The 13,955-nt window shown below is 59.2% G+C and overlaps 1 protein-coding gene across 7 annotated transcripts in view; it reads left to right on the top strand.

Moving 5' to 3' along the window:
- RBM33 (RNA binding motif protein 33) overlaps positions 1–13,545 on the top strand; it is an 86,191-nt gene extending 72,646 nt beyond the window's left edge. For 6 of the 7 annotated variants that reach the window (XM_036230610.1, XM_036230608.1, XM_036230607.1 and 3 more), the window contains 3 exons: positions 2,215–2,403; positions 7,412–7,500; positions 7,758–13,545. In XM_036230610.1, coding sequence (XP_036086503.1) covers positions 2,215–2,403; positions 7,412–7,500; positions 7,758–7,806 — 327 coding nt within the window. In that variant the 3' untranslated portion in view covers positions 7,807–13,545. The remainder of the gene's footprint in view (positions 1–2,214; positions 2,404–7,411; positions 7,501–7,757) is intronic. The other variant, XM_036230611.1, reaches the window with a different exon arrangement.
- Positions 13,546–13,955: the final 410 nt, after the last annotated feature.

The following is a 13,955-nucleotide window of genomic DNA, read 5'->3' as shown; positions in this document are numbered from 1 at the left end:
TGTCCCCGAGCCCGCGCCCGGGCCGTGCAGCCAAGCTGGGCTTGGATGACGCACAGTAGGGGTGCTGAGACGCGTGAATGGAGGCACCCTCATTGCCTCGGCTTTCCCTCGTGACCTCGTGGTGCGTCGTCACCAGGGACATCGCCCACCGCCCAGGACGGGGCGCCTGCAGCTCTGAGCTGGGCCGCGCCCCTGAGATGGCTCTGCCCGCTGCTTCTGCAGACGCTGCAGCAGGGGGACTGGGCGTCGGCTCGTGTGTTTCCTCCCGGTACCCAGCAGGCAGGCGGGACCCCGGGCCTTTGGAGGCGAAGCGCCCAGCCCTGAAAGTGGCTCTGACCCTGGTGGTCCCCGTTTCCTCACCCCGTGGAGTGCGGGGCACTTTCTCCTCCAGCTCAGCCTGCCAGGTGGGGTGTGGGCACCCTGCACCCCTCCTGGGACGTGGCCGTCCTGTCAGGGGCTGAGTGTAAGCTCTTCCCTAGCAGAGAGGTGGGCGCCTTGCCCGTTCGTCCTGGTGGCGGAGCGCCCCTCCCCTGTCCCCAGCAACGGCATCTCCATAGCTCCCCCAAAGCCTTCCCCTCTCTGCCCGACCGTGAGGGCCCCTCTTCCGGTAGAAGCCGGACACCCCTTGTCTGATGAAGCCATGCAGCGGAGGAAGAGGGGCAGAACATCTACCTCGATTTCTCCTGGAACGCTCTGGAGTCCGCCAAGTCAGCCTGCCTGCTCGTCGTGCTAGTGACGCTGAGCAGCGGCGTCCGTGAAGTATTTAAGTTACTTCGCATGTATTAGCGCATAAGTACTTGATGATGTGAGGCGAATAGGATTATTCCATTTTTACAGCAGAAAAAGACGCGCAGACACAGTGAGTCGTACCTTCAGGTATAGTCTTTAGATCATTCCCGTCTAGATTTTCTTGAGTGAGGCATTGTCCCTGGATATATGATGACAAAGACCGTAGGCAAATACAGCACCTCCCCCCGCCTTCAGCCGTAGGCGTAAATGAAGCTCCCGAGTTTCCTAGTCGTCGCCTCAGTTTGCTCTCCTGTGACGGAGGACGGTCAGACACCCTCTCAGATGGGCGCTCAGCAGACGCATCTGGCAAAGGATACTTTTATCAATGGCCAGGACACAGGGACTCTTACTTACCACTGGTTTCCGCCGGCGCCACTTGCAACTTCGATGAGTATTTGCCGGCGTAACGCGAAACATGCTTCTGTGCTTTCCAGAAACCACTTCACAGGAATAATTTTGTTGCCTTCTGCAAAGTGTTAAGAAATGTTACGGTTTCGTCTGTTTCTTTGGTGGTGCCCCTCGGTGGCCTAAGGTCCCATTCTGACTCCCACCTTCCTCTCTGCCCGTTTCTGTGATGCAGTGGGTGGTCCTTTTTTTGTCCCTTTCTACCCAAACTCTAGGGCCAGACCTGGGAAGGACATGTGGGCAGCCTGGCGCCGCTTGGTCCCCACCTGCCGGCCACGTTGCCCTACGCCGGACGAGTTTTGATTTAAAGTGCTTGGCATTGGCGCTTTATCTGATTTTCTACTTAGGAAGTACCGGGAAGGTTGACTGTGCCTCTTTTTTAAAAAGATCTTAGAACAGTGATTTTGGACCCTGAGCAGCTTTAAAAAGTTCTGAGGTCTGGGCCCCAGCTTCGATCAGTGGTGTCATGATTTCGGAGGGTTGAGTTTTTGGTTTTTATATTGAAAGCTCTGCAGACTAACATGGTATGTTGCTGAATCTGCCTTTTAAGTTCTTGGGTGGCCAGTGCACATTCTCATAGAATGATTTGGGTCTGTGCTGCGGTGGCCCTCGGGGACTGTGGTGGCTGTGGGCGGCACCACACACAGTTCACACCCATCCCCACTGGGTTGGCCTGGCATACGGAGGGAGAAGTCCGGGCTCTGGGCCGCGAGGACCCGCGCCGGGCTGCTTGCAGCAGGTTTGTGGACCTCGTGGTCCTGCTGCCCCTCCTCGGAGCGGTGGGGACACGGTGCCTGCCTCGCTCCGTGCCGAGCGCCGGGACGGGCCCGGCTCGGGTCCTCCTTTCTCCCCACGCCTGCTGGGCGCGGCCTCGTGTCCACGTTGACTCTTCTCTGATCCTGGGCAGAGCTATAGTGAGTCCCGTTGCTCCCGGATTCCAAGTTCCTTGCTCACTTCTATGTCTCACTCGTGGAAAATCCTGAAGCATGCTCATCCCGTGGTCATTCTTGTCGTCCGCAGGTCCTCATGCACGGGAGAGGCCGGGGCGCCGCAGGGCTGATGGGCCGCGGGCGCCCGATGCCAAACAAGCAGAACCTGCGGGTGGTGGAGTGCAAGCCGCAGCCCTGCGTCGTGTCTGTCGAAGGCCTGTCGTCGTCCACCACTGACGTGCAGCTCAAGAGCCTGCTCACGTCGGTAGGGCCCATCCAGGTAGGCGCCCAGCTCCCCGCGCCGCGCCCCTGCCTGCCGGTTACTGCGTGTTAAAGTAACGCGCAGAGAAGAGAGGCAGGTACTTTACCTGCCGTGCGCCTTGCTGTCAGAGCTTTTGCCCCAGAGTTGGATTGTCTAGAAATTTTCAGAACCTCAGTTATAAACTTTAAGGAACCATTAGTCCAGCTGAACAAAGTCTCCTTTGAAATGCTCATGTTGTCTCACAGTTCGCATACGTACCCGAACGTACAGGCTTTCTCCTATGTCAGACTTGCTTCGTTTCTGTTAATTTTGAAGTTTGGAAGTGCTGAGCCTCTTGTCCTTAATTTCTGGAAACAGCCTCCCATGCTGACTACTGTGGAACTTGAATTTGATTTTACAATGTGAAAGAAATACCGCGAACTGTCTTTTGGTCTCAGTTTCTTGAGAAGCTGATTCTGAGTGCGTAAAGATCTGCCGAGCTGCCCGCAGCTGGGCCTCCTGTCCGTCAGGAGCAGGCCTCCGCGGCGGTCCCCGATCCGTCCAGCACTGGAGCCCCGTGGGTGACGAGCCAGGGGGCGGCCGGCCTGGTTTTCCTTGAGCAGTGAGTTGCCAGTCCCGTTTCTGGGCCTTCCTGCTGCACGTCGCCCCCGGGCACGGCAGCCATCAGCACCCTGCCCCGTCTGGTCTGTACTGAGCGCTTTGTACACGCGACTGACGGAAGCTCTAGGCTCCTGAGCAACACACAATGCCCGCTTTTTCCCCACTTTGGCCTCTTCACAAGTGAGTGGGGAACATTTTCAGGCCGGGGTTGATGCAGGCGATGCGTCCTGAAAATGTTTGAAGCCTCTATCTACTACTGAGAATCATATAAATGAGGAGTGACGGATGAACGCCCTTCCAAACACCTGTAACCACTTTGCCCTCCCTTTCGGATCCCTAGAGAGACGATGGTCAGGTTGAGTTTCTTGTGTGTGTGGAAGTGAAAAGTTAACCAAGAACTTTGGCTTCCGTGTGTCATAGAGTTGATTTCTCGTGGTGGGGGCAGGGCCAGCTCCTCCGTCATCAGAGGCATGAAGCTCATGTTCAAGGGTGTCATTTCCAGATAGCTAACCATACGATGGAGTCAAAAGATAGAGAATTTTAGATGCGCCAAAATGTGCTAATCCTGAGCTGAGACTCTCAGACAAATGGTGGTGGAGAATCTGGGGTCAGTCACAGTTCAGCAGGAAGTCTGGGCTTAAAGAACCGGAGCCTGGCGCGAGGCCCGAGGACGAGCGGTGTCACGGTCCCGCGCCCTGGCACCCCTCCGTCGGGGCGGGGACTGGCAGCACCGGGGCCTGCTGGTGGTCTGGGCGGTGCTCCTCACGCTTCTCGCGGACACCCTGGCGTGTGACGGGTCTCAGGGCTCGCGTCTGGATTGGCAGTGCCACTCGGTCTCCGTGGGCCCGGCCGAGGGAGGTGCAGTGGCCGGCGTTGCAGACGTGGGCCTGGAGCCACCGCTAACCACCCGCCTCGCGCTCAGCCACCTTAAAAATCGAATTTTACATTTGGAGTTGCAGATCTCTTAGATGACCTTTTTTCTTCTCCTTTTTTTTTCTGCCGCCCTGTTCTGAAGAAGGATTAGAAATCACTGTTAAAATTGAAGTTTGATTGAGGGCAAGTAAATCTGAGCAGAAACAGTGTTGGATTATTTAATGGCTTGTTTTAATTAGAAAGAGGCAAACGAGAGACGTTTTCTAGGTTACATCAGTTACCCTTAAAATGAAGTGGCAGGGTCGGTCCCACATGCCACCGTGGAGGTCCCTGGGGAGCGATGAACTTGGCGCTCCTGCAAGGGCCTGACTGTCCGCCCCGGGAACAAAGCGGTGTGCGCTCGTTCCTCGCCAGGCGTGGTCCACGGGGTGCTTCCGAGTGGGGGTGCAGGCACTTAAACGCTGCGTTCCCTTAATTGTACAGAGCCGTCCTGGCGCAGCAGGCTCCTGCCGTGTTAGAGTGACGTCGCCAGTGGAAATTTTAAAAAGCTTCTTAGAACAGGACAGTATCAATATATTTCACAGGGACGGTGCCCAGAGGACCCTGGTCCTGCTCCGCTTTCCTGGTTTGAAGAAAAAGATCCTTGGGCCTGTGGTGCCACCTTGCGTCCGTGCGGTGCAGTGGCAGGAGGCGGCGTCCGGCCCGGGGCGGACTCGTGTCGTGCCCTCAGGCCCTTCCGTCAGGGAGCATCGCCGCAGCCCAGCCCCAGGCTTCCTCCGAGCGGCTGCGGCCTGCAGCCCGGTGGCCGTGGCGCGCTCACGCCGTGACTCCCGTACACTGTCCTCGCTCGCTCTCTAGACAGTCCTTTTAAAGGCGTTTGTCTACAGCTTCATTATTTGTAGAACAAGGGAGAGCGACAAGGTTGCGTCATGACTGGATGTGAGAAACGACTTGAGCACAGTGGTGCGTTTCAGACTTCCACGTGGGAGGCGCAGCAGGAACGAGACCCGCGCGGGGTCGGGGGGGCGGGGTGCTGCAGGAGGCCGGCGTCCGGTGGGGCGTGTGGGCTCGCGGACAGATGAGCACGTGCCCAAGTGCTCTCGAGTGACGCGTTCCCGCCGGAGTGGCCCCCGGGGAGTGACCCTCGCCTCCTGCGCCATCCTGGAAGACTGAAGCCCGGTTCACCCTTAGTTCCAAGGCCCCTGCGCTTTATTATCTGTTTCCCTGATTGTTGGGTTTTGTCCAGAATCATGTTAAGAAAAATGGGTTGCTCGGTAATGAGTGAAACCCCACGGTGTAACACCGAAAAGCGGTTTCCTCACCGGAGTGTGAAGTGTGTAATCGCCGTTCCCTGCCGTGACCGTCCCTGAACCGAACAGCCACCACCGCACCCGCAGAGGCCGTGCCCGCTGGCGCCCCGCGCTGCGCTTCCCACTCCGGCCGCCGTCCGTGGTCCTTGTTCAGGCTTCTCCATCAGACTCTCATGAACCACGTGCGCTCCCAGAACTCTCTTCGTTCGCTGGCATCACCAGGAGGGGAGGGGGATGAAAGACCCGGGGGCCCCACGCGGCATCGGGGGGGAGGGGCATGTTACGCAGTGAGGACGAGGCAGCAGGTGCAGCCCGCTGTCAGCGCGCCTCCTCCGTCCCAGAGGGCCGGCCCCCTGCACGCGCCTCAGGCTGGCGGCGGGGTGGGGGAGTCCTCGGGACCCGCCCGGTTCTCCTCCCCTGGCGGGACCGGAGCCTCGGAGCGCGTCCGGCCTCCCAGTGAGGTCGAGCCCCTTTGAGCAGCCACAGGAGGCACGGTCGCATTGGAGACCGAGGGCAACTGGCTCAGCGAGACCACCACCTCTGCATCCGGCTCCGACCGGCCGGGAAGGCTCGTTGGTGGTGCCGAGGGAGCTGGCGTCCCGAGTGACAGCAGCTCGGTGGTCTGCAGTTCCAGACATTGAGAAGAAACAGTAGGGTCGTCAGACGTGGACGGCCAGGAAACCGACGTTGCCAGGTTTAAAGGAGATCGGGGCCGAGCTGCAGGACCCGCAGTTCCGCTGGGGCCGGTGCGCGTGGGCGGCGCTGTCCCCAGGCCCCGGGACCGCTCCGGCAGGCGCAGGAGAGGCGTCTGAGAGGCAGCGCGAGGACGCGGGTGGGGAGGGCCGGTCGCGGTCTTCAGGTTGTGGAAGAGCAGAGAAGCGAGCCCTCGGGCACGTGTGGCAACCTGGACGTCGGGGTTCAGGAGGGGCGGCATCGGGGCCGCAGAGTCTTTTCTGTCCCCGCCCAGTTCAGCTTGTCTGTCACTCACCGTCACGCGCACAGCGCCCTCGCTTCCAGAGGAACGTGTCCGGGTGGGCCGGGGGCCCCCGCTCCGCCGTGACGGGAGTGTCTCGTGGCAGGTCAGTCGCGTGGCCCCGAGCTGTTGAGTGTGAACACAGGAAGTGCCGACTAAAGGGCGGCGAGAACTTGCACGTCACGATTTATAGCAGCAGCGCGACCAGCTGTTCTCCGAGACTGTCTGAAGTTGTCTCGGAAAAGTGGACGCTGAACGACGGTGGAGGCCGACGCGCTTGGCCCCGTCCGCGCGTCGTGCGCTCCTGCTGGGGGCGGGGGCTCGGAGCGCAGGCCCGAGGCGGGTTTGGGCTTCCGTCCGTTCTGGGTGAATTAGGCGTCTGTGTGCAAACATGCTTCTGGGGGGTGTGTGGAAGGGCGCACCTCCAGAGCGGGATCCACTGCTCACACGCCTTCCACCTTTTTGTGCAGAGTGTCTTTTCCCCTGCGCCCAAAGAAATCACTAACATTTGCCGTTTTGATGGGTCAAACGGTGACAATTTCTGCAATTTAATCCTATGTCTAGAAAATAGGGCTTGTGTTTTGAGAGAGGGTGCGACACGGCAGGTCAGGAAGCTGGTTTTGGGACTGTCCCCTCCTCACTTTTGTTGACTGAGATCCAAGCCCCTCCTGTGGTTTAAGAAGTTAATTGCAGTTTACGCTGTCTTGCCTGATGGCTCCTCACATCGAGCTTTCAACCACTTAGATACATGTGAGCAAATCTTACATCAAATATTCTGCCATTTTATGATATGGGAAACAGTAAAAACGAGGCTTCATGCCTTCATTTCTCATCGCGCACAGGGACTAGTGACCACTGAGATCGAGGAGCGTTTGTCTCAAGCATAGTCTTTTCAGAACCTCGATTCCGTGGAACCCACCTGACAGGAAGGCGCGAGAGCCGGAGGCGGCTCATCAGAGCTGCTCGGCGCCGGGCCTCAGCGCAGGTCTAGAGGGAAGAGCGGGCGGCCAGTGCGGCCAGGTGGCCGAGGGTGTCCGTGTCGGGCTCGGAGGGCGTGGTGCTTGGTCGGGGTGTGACTTGCCGAAGCCGTGTTTCGGGTCTATCGTGTGGCTGGGTAAGGAGACTTGCCAGGGAGGGAGAATCAGCTTGTCGCAGCGGTGACCCCAGCGCAGCCTGGCCCTGAACCCCGCGTTAACTCCAGCGTGTGCGTGTGTGCGTGCGTTTCGCCGTACGCCGCGTGACGCTAACGTGTTTCTCTTTTCTCCCCCAGAGTTTACAGATGCTCCCCCAGCAGCGGAAGGCCATAGCTAAGTTTAAGGAGCCAGCCCACGCGTTGGCGTTTCAGCAGAAATTCCACAGGTAGCGGCGTCTCCGCGGTTCGGGGGGCGGGGGGGCGGGGGACACCTCTGTCTGCTGTCCGTTCTCTGTCCAGGTCGCTGTCACTTGCATGTCCGCCTGGCAGTGCCCGGAGGGCGGCTGTCCCGGCTCAGCTTGGCGCCTCTGTCCCTCGGCGGCGAGTCTCCGGACGGGACTCTTCTTGCCGAGGACCCGCCGCGCTGCCCTCCGCCTCGGTGAGAGGGCCCGCTCAGCGCCGCTGTCTCTCTCGCTCCCCGCAGGCACATGGTAGATTTGTCCCACATAAACGTGGCCCTGATCGTCGAGTGAGCTCTGGCAGGGAGGCTGACCTTGCACCGCACACGCGCTGTGGAACGTCCTCGAGGAGCCGCCGGCGCGGGACCCGCGAGCCGAGGCCTCTCCGCGCGGTCTTGCTAACTGTCGCCCGGGCCGCCGGGCCGCCCGCGATGGCGCTGGAAGAGCCGAACTGCGGGACGTGGCGGCCGGAGCCCGGCGTTAGAGAGCTTCAGATTCTGTCGTCACCTCAGAACTACAGTTTTTGTTTCCTTTTGTTTTCAAAGTGCTCACAATGCATGTAGACATCGTTCCTCGTGGTCTCGCTGTGTGACCGACCACAGTGACTTAGGTTCAGGAAAGGGCGTCCACGTCGCGGAGCCTCAGTGCTGTCCTCGGCAAAGAACACTTGATAATGGTTGCGCTTATCTTCAGTGCCGGCCGCACGCGCGTCCTTAGCCCAGCGTAACGCGCGCCGCCTTCTCAGCGCTCCGAAGGCTCTCGTACAGGCAGGTGCAAATTCGGGTGACTGCGATTGGCAGTGACATATCCTGGAAAGCAGGTGAGGGGTGGTGACAGTCGTGTGGCAGATTCTGCTTCTCATAAAGCTTCCCGAAGCGCCAGCCATGTGTTCCTAGTTTCCCGGGGGCCGCCCACCCCCTTTTGACTCTTCCCCGGCAAGGCGAGGGTGCTCCGCACCCCTGCCTGGCGGAGGAAGCCCGACACTTGAACAGGCTTGTTTGGTTTTTTCTTCTTTAAATGCAGTACAAAGTGGCATGTTCACGTCGTAGGCTCTGTCACGTACGACTTTCTCTGGGTAGCCGGTTATCATTGCTTTAACTTTTTTTTTTTTTTGGAAGGTATTTTGAGCGGGAACGCGCTGTCTTTCAGCAGACCTAGATGCAAGGTGGCATTGACCCTGGCACGCCCCTCCCGGTGGCAGGAGGTGCGAGGGACAGCTGTCTGACGGGGACAGCGGAGCCCAGAGCCCAGCGTGTGTGTCACCCCTCGGCTCCTTCCGTGGTCCTGGCTCAGCTCCTCTCGTGGCGCACATGCTCCCCACAATGCAACCTCAGCGACAGTTGCTCTGGGCAAACGCTAAACAAGTGCCTTACTGTGTCCCTGCCCCGGGAGCCTCGCCGTCCGGGGTCGCTCTGAGGGACCAGCCGCTGGCGCGCGCGGCCAGGGCGCCCTCAGACCTCCCCGCTGTGCTTGATGCCGAGGTCGTCCCGTCAGACCCACTTGCAGAGTCGAGGGAGCAAGGAGCGCGTTGCCCGTCGCCGCCTCCGGCTAGCCAGGGGACCCCAGGACGTCCCCGGTGCAGCCAGGCGCCCTGCTGCGTCTCGGCCTCCCGGCGGGAGCTGAGTCCCCGGCCGTGCGGGCTCAGGCCGTCTTGTTTGCACGGTTGACATTCTGCGTTCCTTTTCTAGACTGGGTGACCAGGGCTGGAGCGGGCCGTGGCGTGTGCCGAGAGTGAGCTGGAGAGCGAAGGTGGCCACCAGTGGCCGCTCTCAGACCTCGGTTCCGGGACACGCGGGCACCCCTCGGCCACCCCAGAACGCCCTCCAGAGCACCCGCGACCAGCTCGGGAGGCGGCACCACGTGCCCCCAGCTTGGCGCGGGCCGTCACTGCCCATTCCTCACAGGCAGGCAGACAGACAGAAACGCACAGGGCCCTGGCGCATCTGCAGACCTGCGCTGACGTGGGAGCTCAGGAGCCGCGCGGCTCCGCCGTCCCGAAGCGTCCTGCGCGGGGTGGCGGGCAGGCTGGCAGCCCTCCTGCAGCGCGAGGACTTAGGTGCCATCAGGTGAGCCGAACCCATTTTTGCCGCTTTCTGGAGTAGTCCGAGCGTGCCGGGGCTTCGGGGCCCGAGTGCGTGCTGCCCGCGCCCGCGGCGACAGCCTGCTCCCCTGGTGACCGACGCCGCGCTGGTCCCGCGTGGGCGCCTCGCTCCACGCAGACCGCGCGGCCGCTCCTGAGCGTCACGCGGGAGCCTGGGATGTGTGCGCGCACCTGTTTGCACACACACCCTGCTGGCTTCCGCTGGAGCCGTGTCCCTGAGCAGGTGTCCCCTACAGCACCGCTGAGTGCACCCGAGGCTGCCGGCCGCAGTGGCCGCGGCCACGGGGACGGATCCTGTTAGGGCCCCGGCCCAGTGGCAGACGTCAGTTTTGTTGGAGGAAGCCGCAGGGAAGGAAAGAAGCAGAAGTCGGAGGTCACGTCACTTCCATCTCTGGCGCCCTCCTCGCAGTGAGGTCAGACCGCCGTGAGCTGAGACCGCCGGGAAGATCTGTCGCAACCATTATCTTTGTTCTTTATTTATCATGCATTTAAAACGAGACGCAGAGGCATTCGACACGCTGTAAATACAGATCTTTTCAAATTAAAGTGTTATTGGAAATGCTTTCAATTCAACAACACTTAGCTACTTGTTAGTTCTTTTGTGTTGTCTTATCAAAGTTTAATGGATACAGTTCCATCATTGTTGATGTGTTCGTGTGTATATTCGATTTTTATAAAGATGGGAGTAAGTCAATACATTTATCCTGACCTGTGTATTATTTGTTCACAAATTCAAGAAACTTGAAGCCAGTAAATATCAGTATATCCCATGAGGTAAAATGGGTGACTGTGTGGGACCAAGTCACTTTTTCTTTCCGCGTTATCTTGTTTGATTTTGTGCTGTAAAGTCAGTTCCCCTGGCTGCCTGTCTGAGCGTAACCGTGCATTGCTGTTGGTCTGGCCACGTTTGTTTAACCCTGATGCCGATATTCTTCTAAAGGAGAAATCTCGTCTCTTTTTCTCTGAAAGAGATGTTGCGGGTCCCTCTTCTGGACAGGTGGCATCCTAAGTAGGTGCCTGTGGCCTCACCGGGGAGGGGGGTGGGGACAGGACGGGAGTGGCTGGGGGAGGGGCTCCACCAAAACCGCTCTGATACTGGGTCGCCTGATCATGATTTGTAAAGATCTTGCAAAAACGATTGTTCACACTTGGTTCCGCGGCGTTTCTGAATTGTGACAGCTTAGATCCTGCACCCAGGGGTCTTTCTCCAAACAGCATCTCGCTTGATTCTGCCAATGAAAGTCTTTGCTGCTAGAGGGAGGCTGGGAGAGGTGAAGGGGCACGAGGGTGGGCAGCCGTGGGCGGGGGTCTGCAGAGTGCAGGGGTTGTGACAAGTGCCGGTAACCACCTGTCTGCTAACACACTGGCTCTCCAGGGGAGTCAGGCCGTCCAGTTGAGAAGCATGCGGGCGGGCGGTGGGCGCACGGGCTCCTCAGGAGCTGTCCGCTGGCTGCTCTGGCTGTGGATGGGAGGGGTCGGCCTGTCACGGACAGCACTCGGCGGGCCTGGCTCATCCGGAGAGCAGGTTTGGAGAAGCCGTCCCTTCCTTCCTTATTGTTTTGGCTTTCAGTTTTTTGTTTGGTTCTCTTTATTTTGTTTTAATTTCTGTTGTCTAATTGAAGGTAAGCTCGATGTGCTTGTAGTCTAGTGACTGACAGGGGCCCCAGCGAGGACTTAGGTTTGGAGAGAGGGCGGTGTGCGCTGGAGCCTGGAGCCCCTTGGTTAGTCCCCTGGAGAGACCGCGTGCCCAGCGCCCAGCGCAGTCGGGCCCGTGCTGCCCTCAGCAGGTGGCTCTGGGCTCCCTTGCTGTTTTGGCTCTCTCCCCGGGGTCATTTTACTTTGGTTTCCTTCCTGCCTACAGGGCCCCTGTCTGGCTTCCTGGCTTTACTTCCCTCCCTCAGGTAGACTCTCCTCCCGTGTGTGTATTTGTTTACTTGTATTTGGGGGAGAGGAAATACTAGAAAGGTATTTTTGGTTCTTTAGGTATTTTTAAGTGGCATATTCTAAAAGGGAATTCACTCAGGGGTTTGGGGGTTGGCGATGAGGGTATGAAGTGGGCCAGAGACCCCTTGAAGGCGGCCTCAGGAGCTTAGACCACTTAGGAGAAAGTTTAGACATTTTATTGTATTTAATGAGCATTTCGATGAACCTTTTCAACTACTTTTAAAACTCGTGAATGAAGTGTCGCTTTGGACATTTTAGATAAGACCACTCCAAAGGCGCGTAGCCTTGGTTTACTAGTAAATCCTAAGGATTTTGTGTAAGGTTTGTTTGCAACCTGTTTACTTTTCATCACTCAAAGTGCCTGTGGTTTTGTGTGCCGGAACCCAAATGGACCGCTGATTCATATTGGATCCCAGGTATACCTCTGGTACCCACGGCGGCCGGGCCCGCTCAGGCGCGGGGCGGCCGGCCTGTCCCAGGAAGGCTGGTGGACGTGTCCTGGTGCCTCGCTGGGCCGCGTTTTCGCGGGGAATCTCAGTCGAGGTGGACAGCTAGAGCAGGTGTTGTCAGTGAGAAGTAGTTTTTCCCTTTTACTTCTAAGCAAGTAAAATGTAAAGGTTTTCGTATTGGTGTCTTTATTATAAACTTTAAAAGGTATGTAAAAAAATTTGGGCCCTCGAAAAAGAAACATTGTGCAGCTTTTAGATTTTACTGTGTCCCATGCGGGCAGACAGACGTGTTATTGTCAGACGTTCTGTATTCAGTCTTCTGATGCACTCTAGAAAGTGGGCCCGGGATGTCCTTTCAGCGGGACTGTCTTAAACTGCTTCCAGCTGAAGGGCGCGGGCAGCGGAGGCCGCTCAGGGCTGTGCAAATGTTTTATGGTCCGCAGTGTTGCCTTAGCATCCGTAATGAAGGTTTTTGCACACACACAGCTGTCGACCGGAGAGCGGATGACCACGCGAGTTTATAATTCAGCTTTGCTTTCCGCAGGCGCGGGGCCCGGGACCACCCCTTCGGCAGGAGGACTAACTCAGGCTCTAATTCCGCTGTTTGACTTGCAGGTTCGGCAGCAGCAAGGCCCCAGACCTGACTTTGTTTCCGCTTTCGAGCCGGTTCTCCGTGTGGAGCGTTGCCGCGCACTGGCTGCCGCCGCCCTGGCGGCCGGGCCTTACGGCCCGCCCCGCCCCCACAGCACCCCCCCAGCGCCCTCCCTCTGGCGCTCTGGGTGTCCCTGCTTTCCTCCCGCCCGCCTCCTCTTGGTGATGGACGTCCTCGTCTGGCGACTGCAGGACACTGGCCCTTTGGTCCAGCGTCACACGTGGAATTCGGCTCCGGGGCCCGAGAGCGGCGTGGCCGCTGTCCCGGTGGCCGGATCCCCTCCGACCCTTTGCCTCGACAGGTTCTCGCGCGCGGCTTCTTCCCCAGGTCGCGGTTGGAGAGACTAACGCTTGGACTGTTGCTTTGCAGCGCGACCGGGCGTGCGAGGCGGCCGCAGCGTGCGGGTGGCAGCGCCATTAACCAGCCTTTGTTTTGCCCTCTGCTTTGCAGGACCTCTGTGCATGAGCTCAGTGTTAGTGCTAGCACGCCCGTCCCCCCACTCGGAGGCGCCGGCCCGTAGACCCGTGCCACTGCCCCGGCTGACCGCGGCCCCCCTAGCCTAAGGCGGGGCCGCACGGCGGGTGTGGGGAGCGCGGCGAGAGCTCAGACCGGGAGCCGCCCGGCGCTGTCCTCGGGGCGCGCCTGCTTCGCGTCTTCCGCCACGCACCCTGCACGCACGTTTGCAGGAAGTGATGGGCCCTGTTTGACCCGCCTCCACGTCGCGCTCGGCACTGTCACACCCTTACCGGGAGTAGATGTGAAGAACAGTAGTGACACAATTGGAAAAATTGTATTGTTGTGTGTATCGTGTGTGATTCCGAACTGGATACTGTGTTTCCGACTGTACTGTAACTTGAAAGATGTGTTAATAAAAGACCTTGCAGCTTTCGCCTTCGTGCCGTGGCTTTTGTCTCGCCGCCCAGGCTCGGCCGGGTCCCGCCTCGCCCTGGGCCAGCACTGCCCCCGCCCCCCAGGACGGCAGGGGTGCCGTTTCCCCACGACGCGCCCCCTGCGGCGCAGCTGCTGGCCTTGGAGCAGCCGCCTAGCTGACGGGCCCCCGCGAAGGTCGAGGGGACCACCCGCCTCTCCGCGTCGTGTGGTCTGCACGCGTGAGCCAAGCGGACAGCCTCACGGTGCATTTCCTCGTGGAAGTGGGAGGGTTATAGTTGCTTTTTAAGTTTTCGAAAGCACAGTCTACGTCCACGCCACCCTGAGCAAGCCCGATGCCATCGGATCTCAGAAGCTAAGCAGGCTCGGGCCTGGTTAGTCCCTGGATGGGAGACCGCCAGGGAAGGCC

The sequence above is a fragment of the Rousettus aegyptiacus genome, unplaced genomic scaffold (assembly GCF_014176215.1).
Source record: "Rousettus aegyptiacus isolate mRouAeg1 unplaced genomic scaffold, mRouAeg1.p scaffold_m13_p_13, whole genome shotgun sequence".
Classification (NCBI taxonomy): Eukaryota; Metazoa; Chordata; class Mammalia; order Chiroptera; family Pteropodidae; genus Rousettus; species Rousettus aegyptiacus.
This window is presented reverse-complemented; position numbering and strand designations above follow the sequence as displayed.